At 38.0% G+C, this 12,500-nt stretch overlaps 1 protein-coding gene across 9 annotated transcripts in view; it reads right to left on the bottom strand.

The window, feature by feature from the left end:
- The window catches only part of LOC143021049 (uncharacterized), a 364,105-nt gene that overhangs the window by 75,300 nt on the left and 276,305 nt on the right, over positions 1–12,500 (bottom strand). For all 9 annotated transcript variants that reach the window (XM_076178249.1, XM_076178255.1, XM_076178248.1 and 6 more), the window contains 3 exons: positions 12,476–12,500; positions 11,919–12,015; positions 10,359–10,573 (listed from right to left, as the gene is read on the bottom strand). The exon at positions 12,476–12,500 is cut by the window's right edge and continues 59 nt beyond it. In XM_076178249.1, the coding sequence (XP_076034364.1) occupies positions 10,359–10,573; positions 11,919–12,015; positions 12,476–12,500 (337 nt within the window). The remainder of the gene's footprint in view (positions 1–10,358; positions 10,574–11,918; positions 12,016–12,475) is intronic.

Genomic DNA, 12,500 nt, shown 5'->3' with positions numbered 1-12,500 from the left:
TGTATACGATAATATACAAATTTAGTAATTTATGCAAAAAATAAAACGCTGGTGACCTGTTGGTTGATATTAAGTTCAGACAGTTATTAAGCCTGAGTGAAGACATTATTAATCAGTTATCTCTGTATGATCAAATTTCCGTATTTGTGTTATCCAGGTTTGATCTAATTTGATCGCAAATTCTTGAACTGTTTTCGTATTTACCACAGAATTTGGTAATTCATTTCAGTTGTTTGTTCACTATCCTATTCTAGAAGATATATTTTCTTATATCCAACCTAGGACGTTGTTTTAAGATTTTTTTTCTTGTGTTCCCTAGTCAGTGTCGTACCAGTTAGTCTCTTCACGAATTTCTCTTCAAAAATCTCGCTTATCAACCTTAAAAGTTTCCACTATATCTCCTCTTGATCTTTTATATGACAGGATTGGAAAGTTCAGTTTTCTCAGTCTCTCTAGATAAGATAAATCTTTCATTGAAGGAAGTGGCTTTGTAGCTCTTCTCTGAACTCGTTCAATTGCTTCCACATCTTTCTTCTTGTTGGGACAGTGCCACAAATAGAGATAAGAATATACTCTTGTCTAATGTTGTCCTTATTAACCCATTCAACTCCGATGACAAGATGTCTTGTCATTTGGTCAAATAAAACCAAAAATCATAAAACACCAAAATGTTTGATCAAACACCAGAAAAATATGACGTCAGTCTTCGCTTCGCTGCGAGCGAAGCGAGGATTGACGTCATATTTTTCTGGTGTTTGATCAAACATTTTGGTGTTTTATGATTTTTTGTTTTATTTGACCAAATGACAAGACATCTTGTCATCGGAGTTGAATGGGTTAATTCGACCATTCGATTGGTACTGTTTATCTTTTCTGATGTATACTCAGTAAAATTAAGCTCGCAATCTATCTTAACCACAATATCCTTCTCTACCTTGATTTCATTGAGTTCTTCGTCCATAATGTACTGGTAGATTTCAATGTTTGACTAACCAATTCTCTTTATATTACACTTTTTGGGGGGTGAAATCATAATGCTTACTGACCATTTCTTTATCCTTTTTCAGGTCTTTTTGTAATTCGTCATAATCACTTCCGCTACGTATTTTTATGAACAGTTTTGTATAGTCCGCATATCAAAACATCTCACTATTATGTGCACTTTCTGGATGATCGTTGACAGTCGTGGGCGTTGCGATAAGTAAAGCGATAATATCGCTTTAACCGGAAAAAATTATCGCTTATATTTATCGCTTTCAAATTTCCCGCGATAAATCCAGCGATAAAGTAGAAGACGAAAAACCGTTACGGCGGGAGGTTACAGGCTCATTGTTACGCGGCAAACAGATATGGTGTTTTAAGTGTAAAAAAGAGGTTTTTAAATGCATAAGTAGCAAAAATAGAGTATTTTTTGATTTATCGCATGATTTATCGCTTATAGCTTTAAGGTATTTTGGAAATTTATCGCTTTATCGTTATAGGACTAATTTATCGCTTTATCGCAAAATTTATCGCTGCCCACCACTGATCGTTGATATATAGAACAAACAGCATTGGCCCATCCCATCTGACTGAACACTGAACTGTCGACAACTACCCGTTGCTTCCTGCTGTTGAGAAATTCGAGGATTCAATTCAAAACGTCTCCATTTATGAAGCTTTCATAAAATCTGTTTAAGCCACATCAACGGCTCCTCCCTCGTCATGTATCATACTCAATTTTTCTATAAAATGTGGCCAGTTGTAGGTCAAAATCCCGTACTGCATATTACTAATAAGTTTAGTGGACATTATAAAAAAATAACTCATGTACTAACACTAGGTGAATTATTGTTGTGAATATTATTATCAACTTGAACGTTAGTATTCTATTAATGGAATGTCTGTTGCAAGTAAGATCATTATTACAATGATATTTATAGTTGATGGTAAACAAGTAGCCATCTTCAGCCGGAGTCAAAGAAAATGGCAATAGTAAGGGGCAGCTATAACAAATCTCATCCTACAGGCCATTTTGATATTTTGGAGAAGTTTTTTGCTCTATTACTTGATTTTCTTGTTTGCTAGATCTATGTAATTTGATATATAATTTAAAAATAATCTTGAATCAACGACGATATGACGTCATATCGAATGAAGAAGGAATTAAAAAAAAATTCTGTTTATATACAATTTTGTTAATATTAATCTTTTCCAGTCTCAATATAGGATATAGACTGTTCAACTAGCTAGCTAATATACGCTGGAGATTCTAAATATTTTTCTAACTTATTACTAATTTGTGTAATACTACAAGACGTAATTATTGTGTCCGTCTAATTTAACTTTAACTAGTTTCTATTTTTTTAGATTTAATTTGAGAGAAACTAGATTATTTAATATAAATGTGGAGAACCGTAGAGAATGTAATTGTAAAGGTCAATTCATAAAGTATTTTGATCATGAAATAGTCTCAATTGTAAACAAATATATTATAGACAAAAACAAAATATCTATTTCAGTACCACGCGAATACATTTTTTTGTATTTGAAAAAATATATATTTCCTATAGAATGGTTACATTAAGTTAGGTTACTTTGGGTTAGGTTAAGAGCATTGGATAACGTAAATTTCACGTCAAATAGGCGTGTTTGCGTGGTTTTGGAATTGTTGTTGTTGTTGACAACAATTGTTGTTGTTGTTGACAATTGTTGACAACAACATTGGCCCTAGGTTGGCCCATTTGCTTCCTATATACACCAACCTAGGGCCAATGTTGGCCCATTAAATCATGTTTGCAAGGCCATTACGCAAATTTACCTTTCCTTGTTGAGCATTTAGTGTATTTCATATACAACAGTTTCTTTCACCGTCATAAAAAAAGAGAGAAAAAAGGCGTAGTTCCGATTTAATACGGAACAGGTTTATAATTGAGGCGTACAGAAACAGAGGGGCATCCTGGCCAAAGTATAGTTTTTGAGAAAGACATTCTCAAAGTTTTTCATTTGATCCTATTGTCCGTGCTCAAAAACTCGAAAGAAGTAAATGTGGCGTGGATGCCCCTCTGTTTCTAGACGTCTCAATTGTGTCCGCGTGTTTTGTCTAAGCGCGAGCTACAAAGTCACAATGGCTAAGGCATGTCGACAGTAGAGACTTAACGTCCATAACGTGGTGGAATTAATATATATATATATATATATATATATATATATATATATAATATATATATATATATATGTATATAGTGTCGTAAATATATAAAGATAAAAAATACATTTATTTCTTACCCAAATTGGCCTGTCTATGAGACCAATTTGGTTCTTCATGATGAATCGCAAAGCCTCGAGGGGCTGGTACTCGGTCCCCAGACTGGGTCCAAGATCTCTCCACCTCAACTGTCGTTCTTACACCTTCTATGAATTTCAGTGACATACAATACAGGCAAGCGTCCAAAAATTTTTCCCAGAGAGATCTGTGGGAGGGCCTGAGGATCGTTGCCAGCCACTATGGGGCAACGGTTACAATTTTTATTATCATTATTATTTGATCATCTCACGCCATTAGGAACTCGTTGTTTTTATTGTTTAAGGATATCAGGCCAATGATGAAAACGTAGAACAGGGATGGGCAACCTTTATGAGTGTGGGTGCCAAAACCAGCCAAATCTTTGATAAAACAATTTCTCGCGTGCCAACGAAGTAGAATAATAGGCCACAATCCGCCTCCCAGCGCATCATGCGGTTACCCATGGCCATGCAAAAGAAGTTGTATATTTATTTATCTATTATTTTTATTTATTTATTTATTTATCTATTTATTTGTTTTTAAGGTGAGCTCTGGGTATCGTGTGCCGGAAAAAAGACGTTAGTGTGCCAGGTTTGGCACGCGTGCCAAGGGTTGCCCACCATTAACATAGTATGTTGTCATATAGTCTATTATCCACCTCCATTTTGGACCTTAAATTTAAGGGATCTTAATTTAAGGGACCATAGTTTAGGGAATTCTGAATTTTAGGGAATTTATGTTCTCAAGAGCTTCATACTGTTCATCCTTGGAATATATGGAATCACATCCTAAATCCCTTAAATCAGGTCCCTTAAATTAAGGGTCGAGTGTACTGTGACCTATCTGTGTGTAGGGAGTTCTCAAGGGGAGTTGGAAGTAGGGGTGGGAGTGGGAATCCCACCCACGTTTAGGCCCTGTTCACACTAGCGGTTTGAGCCGGCGCGGTTTGAACCGCGGCGGTTCAGTTACGATGTAAGTCAATGGAGGCGTTCCCACATAACCCTTGACTATGCGGTACCACCGCGGTTTCCGCACAGTTCAAGAGAGGTGGATTTCTGGACTTCAGCGTGAGAATCATGAGGTAGGACTTTCAGAATTAGATGCTGAAATGTGGATTTTTCATCTACAAACTACAATTCTACAAAATCTAAAAATTTACAAAATCTTCACATTCTTTCAAGTTTCACAAATTGAACTTAAGAGGATATATATATGTATATATATATATATATATATATATATATATACATATATATACATATATATATATATATATATATATATATATACTTTTTAAGAAAGCGAAGCTGAAAATGGCGAGGTTGAGGGGTGAAGGGTGAGGGGGGGTTTAGAAGGAGGGTGTGGGTGTTACTGTGGAAAAAAAGGATGCGGGAGGGAGGGGGAGGAGTTGGAGGAGGAGGTGGAGGAGAAGGTGGAGAAGGAGGAGGTTGGGAGTGAGGGAGAGGGGTTTAGTAGGAGAGTGCAGGTGATATTGTGAAATATTGTGAAGAAAATGGTGCGGGAAGGAGGAGGAGGAGGGGGAGGAGAAGGAAGGATGAAAGAGGAGGAGGAGGAAGGAGAAGGAGGATGGGGTGATCGCTTTAAAAGGATTTTCCTGTTTCCACAAGACAATTTTTTTTATTCAATTCAGGGTTAACCCATTTAACTCCGATGACAAGATGTCTTGTCATTTGGTCAAATAAAACAAAAAATCATAAAACACCAAAATGTTTGATCAAACACCAGAAAAATATGACGTCAGTCCTCGCTTCGCTCGCAGCGAAGTGAGGACTGACGTCATATTTTTCTGGTGTTTGATCAAACATTTTGGTGTTTTATGATTTTTTGTTTTATTTGACCAAATGACAAGACATCTTGTCATCGGAGTTGAATGGGTTAAAACTAGGACTAAGAAGGTCATTGCAGACACAAAAACTTCATCATGTTTGTGGTCTTGCAACGACAGCCAGAATAAAGGCTCTAAAGAGTCCCGTTGTGGTATTTGAGACTCAAATACCACAACTGCAATTACCAAGAAAACTACCTAACTACCCACTGGTAAGAACATAAGAACACAAGAATAATATTGAGGAGACTGCAAGAGACCATAAGGCCTACACTAGGCAGTTCCATGTCCCTTACCACCTATATTCCCTGTCTATAAAGCTATCTCATATTCTCTTAAGGAAACAAATAGATTCAGCGCTCACTACGTCGTGACTAAGTCTATAGGTAAACGAGTTCTTCCCTATTTCCTTCTTAAACCTGAATTTGTGTGTGGTTGATAGTGCGGTAACGGAATTACTATTACCTCTGTTACCCACCATTTATCCCTTCGTTAACAAGGTCCTGAACAGGGATACGACCGAGAATAAAGCTAATTAAAAAAGTCTGGCGCGCTTTATATCAAAAGCTATACAATGGAGAACCAGAGAGAATGAGAATGAGAGAGAGAGAGAGAGAGAGAGAGAGAGAGAGAGAGAGAGAGAGAGAGAGAGAGAGAGAGAGAGAGAGAGAGAGAGGGAGAGAGAGAGAGAGCGAGATAAAGAGAGATAGAGAAAAAGAGAGAGAGCGAGATAAAGAGAGATAGAGAAAAAGAGAGAGATAGAGAAAAAGAGAGAGAGCGAGATAAAGAGAGATAGAGAAAAAGAGAGAGAGACAGACCAACAGAAGGAAAGCGAGAGAGACTGAAAGAGAGGGAGAAAGAGAGAGAGATAGAGAGAGAGAGAAAGAGAGAGTAAAAATTAGTACCACAATCTGTGAGACAGCAAATAATCTACAATTACCATTACAACGCCGGCAAAACTACCATTACGCAGAATATACAACTACCAAACTACCCGTAGCTGACAGTATCGGTAGTAGGACAAGTGTTACCCTCAAGTATGTTTGTGGAACTACCTCGACAACTGACAAACTACCCGTAGAACAATTTATCCTCAGTACTTTATTTGTGAAACTACCCGTGGCACGTGCCTATACGGCCATGGCACGTGCCTAGACCATGGCACGCTTATCAAAATTGTGCCATGGCGTGCCGTGTCAGATGATACGTATAAGTCATCTTACTTCAACCAGAAAAAGACTTTAAAGTATGTTACTGTCTCCTTGGTGTAAACTCCAAGCTTGTAACTACCACTGTAGTTGTTCCTGTGTCTGCTGTTGTGATGTTACCAGAAACTACCGACAACAATGTCAAGGACTACTCTGTCCCCACACTGCTGAAACTACCGACTGTTGCTTCAACATTGCTTCAGGAACTACCCAATGATGCTCTTACTTGCTGAAACTACCACGGTAGTTACGCAGACACTAATGACGAAAAAGAGTTCACTCATCATATTTTGTTCAAATTTGATCGGTTGAACATTTGACCCAAGATGGGTCGCGACTCACTGACACAGTTGATCCTTACCCGTGGTCATATTGTTTCTTAACGTTTTAACCGTATTCTAACGGTCTGAACAGGTTTTACCTGTGTCAACCGGCTTTTGTCTTCACCCATATTCTTCTTTTTAATTTTTTTAAACAATTTTAACGGTGTTTACAGATTTTTAATCGTTTTAACCGTTTTAACGGTTTTAACAGTTTTTTTTGACGGTTTTTAACCGTTTATATAACTACACTTTCTGTCTCTGCTACTTCTACTTCAAGTGAGAAATGCAATTGCTACTTTCGATAACAAAACTACATCTACTTTGTCAACAACATCAACAACACTCTCAGGACTGGTTGACCTCTGATTGACCTCTGGTTGACCTCATCACTGAGGCGAACTTCATAGTCTTTGCTCAGGTTGACGTCAAACGATTTTATATAAAAAAGAAGTTAATAAGAGACTTGGTCTCTAGGTCTCGACTTAAAAAAAAAAAAAAAAAAAAAAAAAAAAAAAAAAAAAAAAAAATCCCCTGGCCTTCCCCACTCGCTCCCAACTGAATAAAATCGTCTGACGGCAAACAGGCAAAATTCACTAAAAGTCCGCCTCTATATTAAGGAAGAGGATAACCCACATGCGCTACCAGCTCGTTCAGTCGCCAGGCGATTTAATTCAAGTAAGGGAAATGGGTGGGGGTGGGGGTGGGGGGTTCGGATAGGCCCGGTCGATCCGATTTCGAATACTGATTATCCGAAAACCCGGGTCGAGCTGAATAAAATCGTCTGGCGCGCCTAAGCATAAATGCGGAACTATTGTCCACAATTATTGATAAGGTACAGCCACCATTAATACCATGACAAAAAAAAAAAAAAAAAAAAAAAAAAAAAAAAAAAAAAAAAATCCAAGCAGGTCTAAAAGCGACTGCCTTGTTCAAGCCACCACCTGCGCCCTAAGTGCTCGGACAGCTAAATCATTACTGATCATTCCCAGCTACGGAAAAAAATGCAAGTAATACTTGTAATACTATTTCAAAAGTATCACATGCAATACTATGACTAATACTGTTCAATAGGCATTCAACTAAAGGCTTTGAATAATTCTGTTGCTGTTACTATTACTATTAATTTCACTATTACTAGTACTACCATCACAAATACTATCACCAATATTACTAATATTCATTTCACCTTTTCTACTATTACTATCACAGGTGTTATTTCGCTATTACTACTTTAAAAACTACAACTACTACTACTACTGCTATTGTCCTATTACTATTGGTGCAAAGAGTTGGCTACTACTAATAGTTCTACGTTTATTTTTGTCACCTTTAAGTACTATTCAAAATGTTCATACTATTGTGATTGATTTATCATTAGTAAAGTTTCTGTTGTCATTTGTCTTAAGCTTTACTACGTCTTGAGAAAGGAAGAATGGAAAGGAAGAAGGAAGGGAAGGAAGGGAGAGGCGAAGAAGTACGAAGGAGGAAGGAAGAAGGAGGAAGGAAGAAGGAGGAAGGAAGAAGGAAGAAGGAGGATGGAAGGAGGAAGAAGGAGGAAGGAAGAAGGAGGAAGGAAGAAGGAGGAAGGGAGAGGCAAAGAAGGAGGAAGGAAGGAGGAAGGGTAGTGGCAAAGAAAGAGGAAGGAAGAAGGAGGAAGGGGGATAAAAAGAAGGAGGAAGGAAGAAGGAGGAAGGAAGAAGGAAGAAGGAAGAAGGAGGAAGGGAGAGGCAAAGAAGGAGGAAGGAAGGAGGAAGGGTAGTGGCAAAGAAAGAGGAAGGAAGAAGGAGGAAGGGGGATAAAAAGAAGGAGGAAGGAAGAAGGAGGAAGGGAGAGGCAAAGAAAGAGTAAGGAAGAAGGAGGAAGGGAAGGAAGAAGGAGAAAGGGAAGTAAGGGAGAGTCAAAGAAGGAGGAAGGAAGAAGGAAAAAAAGGGGAAAGAGAGAGGCAAAGAAGGAGGAAGGAAAAAGGAGGAAGGGAGAGGCAAAGAAAGAAGAAGAAGGAGGAAAGGAAGGAAAGGAGAGGCAAAGAAAGAGGAAGGAAGAAGGAGGAAGGGAGAGGCAAAGAAGGAGGAAGGAAGAAGGAGGAAGGGGGAGGCAAAGAAGGAGGAAGGAGGAAGGAGGAAGGAAGAAGGAGGAAGGAAGAAGGAGGAAGGAAGAAGGAGGAAGGGGGAGGCAAAGAAGAAGGAAGGAAGAAGGAGGAAGGAAGAAGGAAGAAGGGAGAGGCAAATGAGGATGGAAAGAAGAGAGAAGGGAAGGAGACAAAAATGAGGGAGAAGGGAGGAAGGAAGGAGGAGAATGAAGGAAAAGGAGACTTAAAGAAGAGGGGAAAGGAAAATGGAAAGAAAAAAAAAAGGGAAAAGGAAAGAAGGAATGATGATGATGATGATGATAATAACAATAATGGTGATAATTGTTGCCTCGAGTGTCACAGACTGGAAACCCGCAACCTCACAGTGGCCGGCAACGGTCCTTAGATCCTCCCATAGATCTCTCTGTCTCATAGCTATAGGAGTAAAAGAGCAGTCGCCGGTTGTCAGCTCTCTATATGTCGAAAGGTACAAGGAATACAGTCAAAGTTGTCAGAGAGACCTTGGGCCCAGTCCGGGGACCGTGCACCAGCCCCTTTGGGCCGCACCTCTAGATGGAGGTGACTGTGTTGATGGGGTTTTGGAGATAGTTGACAAGGAGTTGATCCTCTTCGATGTACGTGTCACAGGACGAGTCCTTTGAAGGGTTACCGTTGCTCCCGGTGTAGGGATTAAGGGGAAGGGAGAAGGAAGGAGGGGGGAAAGAAATATGTGGAAAGAAGAAAGGAAATAGGATGAGCAACAAGGGAGGAACGAAAGAACAAGAAGGAGCAGAGAGAAGACAGAGGAGGAAAGGGAGGGAGAAAAAGAGTGGAGGAGAGGGGAAAGAAGAGAGGGAGGAAGGGAGAGAAAAGGGAGAGGAAGAAAGATGGAGGAGGAGAGGTGAAGGAAGGTGAGGGAGATGAAGATTGAAATGATGCAGGAGATGAAGTTCGAAAAAGATAAATTTGATTCTTGGTCCACCAGGAGCTAAAGAAAGGAAAACGAAGACCAGGAATAAGAAAGAGGAGAATGAAGGAAGACAAAAAGACAAAAAAGAAGGCAAAGAAAGAAAGAAGCAAGATGGAAGACGATGACTTGTTCGATCTCATCATCAGCTCGAAGTCGTTGTTCTTTGATTGTCTGGGACTCTTCACTTTCACTCACTCTCACTTTCACTCTCTTCTGGTGTCTTTATCCCCGACACGAATTCGCACAAAACAGAAGCAGAAGTTCCCCAGAAGCTTTCAGAAGCTTTGAGTTCCCCCAGAGACTCTCAGAAGCTTTAAATCCCCCCGAAAGTTCTCCAAAAGTTTTCGGAAGCTTCTGCAAGCTTTCAAGAGCTCTTAGGAGCTCCCAGAAACCCTCAAAGATCTCAGAAGCTTGAAGTTGCCCCACAGAAGCTTCTACAGAAGTTCCCGAAGAAGCTTTCAGAAGCTTCTGAAAGTCTTCACTAGTTCACAGAAACTCACAGAAACCTTCAAAGTTTTCAGATCCTTCTCCAAAAGTTGCCCCAGAAGCTTTCAGAAGCTTCTGCAAGCCCTCAGGATCCCCAAGAAACTCTCAGAAACCTTCAAAGCTCCCAGAAGCTCCAAGACGCTTCCAGAAGCTTTCTTACCTTTCGGGCCTTCTGCGGCTTCGGGATCTTCTTACCTTAACGTTCCTTTGCTTCTCCTGAAGGCGTTTCTGAGGGCGGACACGTCGGAACGTAACCTGTGGACGATTTTCTTGGCCTGGTTGTCATCGGGGTTGAATTCACGACACGGGGAAGGCGTTCCTCGCTTTGAGGATGCCCCTGAGATGGAAGACTTCGGTGTGGAGTGTCGGGCGTCCATCAACCTCTTTCTGCCTAAACTTTGGAGAATTTCCTGTTGGACGGAAGGTCAGGAAGTACATGTAATGTACAGCTTTATAACATATACACGTATACGTGTGTGTTTGTGTATACATGTGTGTATATACATGGTATATGTATATGTTAATGTGTATGTGTATGTGTATGTGTGTGTGTGTGTGTGTATGTGTGTGTGACTATAATTTTGTTTGCATTTGTCCAAAGTACCAATTTCTACATCAAAAACTATAGCAGCAAGGGATAATTTTCCATCTAGAAGGTTCTATCATAACGACCATTGGGTGTTTGGATAGGTGCGGGAAGGGTAAGGTGCGGATGTTTATTTGATTCGGTCACTCCACATTATAAGGAGGAAAAGACCTTTTGGTATATGGATATTACTGATTGGACGATACCAAAATTATCAACGACTTCTATACGAATCCGAATATTGCTCTAAGCTTCCGATTCCGGTAAATGATTCATAAATGCACTTTGTGCATAAAGTATTTGTTTCCTAAACCAACTGCAGGGCCTGAACATAACCATGAATTGTAATGATAGCAGGTATTGAAATTTTATCGGAATTGGAAGTTTAGAGTAGCATCGGAACTAGTATCGGAATCTTGAAGAATTTTGGTATAGTCCAATCATTAATGGATATACTAAAAACAGGCTCTGAAAATTTCACCACAGCTGGGTAGTATATATATATATATATATATATATATATATATATATATATATATATATATATATATATATATATACATATATATATGTATATGTATAAATAATATACATATGCATATATATATATATTATATATACATAGATACATATATATATATTTATATATTTATATATACATATATATATTTATGTATATATCTATATATATATATATATATACTTAAATATATATATATATATATATATATATATATATATATATATATGTGAAGTGGGTGGGAAGAGGAAAGACTGGAGCCTTATATCCGAGTTTTATTCTTGACTAATTTTAAAAAAAGCTTTTAGCGAAACTAGTCAAGAATAAAACTCGGAATAAAACCCCAGTCCTTCCTCTTCCCACCCACATCAACTTGTCAGAAACGGGTCTGCTCGGCCAGACAGTCTAGGAAACGACAACTTGTCAGATTGTCTCAACAAATATATATATATATGTATATATATATATACATATATATATATATATAATATATAATATATATACATATATATACATATAAATACACATATATATACATATATATATATATATACATATATATATATATATATATATATACACATATATATATATATATGTATAAATATATATATATATATATATAGCTATATATACATTTATATCAGACCTGTGCTTCTGGATAGTCCTTCATGGCAGCGAGGACGTCTTCGCGTGACAAACTGAAGAGCTCAGAGTAGCCCACCGACCTGACGTCAGCCGTCCGCCTGTGCCAACAGAAAGTAGGAATTGGGTAAAGGAAATTATCTAGAAGTAGTTGGCCACCCACGTTAGGCTTTTGTTAAAATAATAATAATAATAAAAAGAAATAATTAGATAAATAAATATTAACTTCTAGATGACGTTAACATATTTCATTTAGTTAAATGATAAACCTTATCTACCATCCTTATATTTCACGTCCAGAAGTCAACTAAAATAGGGAACCATAAACAATGAATATTGATTGACAACATTAATTTGATTTAGTTTCTTCATTTAGCCGGATACAAAATATCCTAAAAAATATTTCATGAATTTTTGGTTAATGCTGAAAGCATAGACGATAACAAAGTTGAAAAAAAAAAAAAAAAAAAAAAAAAAAATGAATAAATAAAAATAGATAAATGAAAAATTTACCACAGTACTGAAGGAGCCAGCTGACCTTAGGTCATTGGAAATACTTACTTGTTTAAGCCATCGAGGTTGAGGA

The sequence above is a fragment of the Oratosquilla oratoria genome, chromosome 41 (assembly GCF_046742065.1).
Source record: "Oratosquilla oratoria isolate Oo_2021 chromosome 41, ASM4674206v1, whole genome shotgun sequence".
In the NCBI taxonomy this organism is placed as follows: domain Eukaryota; kingdom Metazoa; phylum Arthropoda; class Malacostraca; order Stomatopoda; family Squillidae; genus Oratosquilla; species Oratosquilla oratoria.
This window is presented reverse-complemented; position numbering and strand designations above follow the sequence as displayed.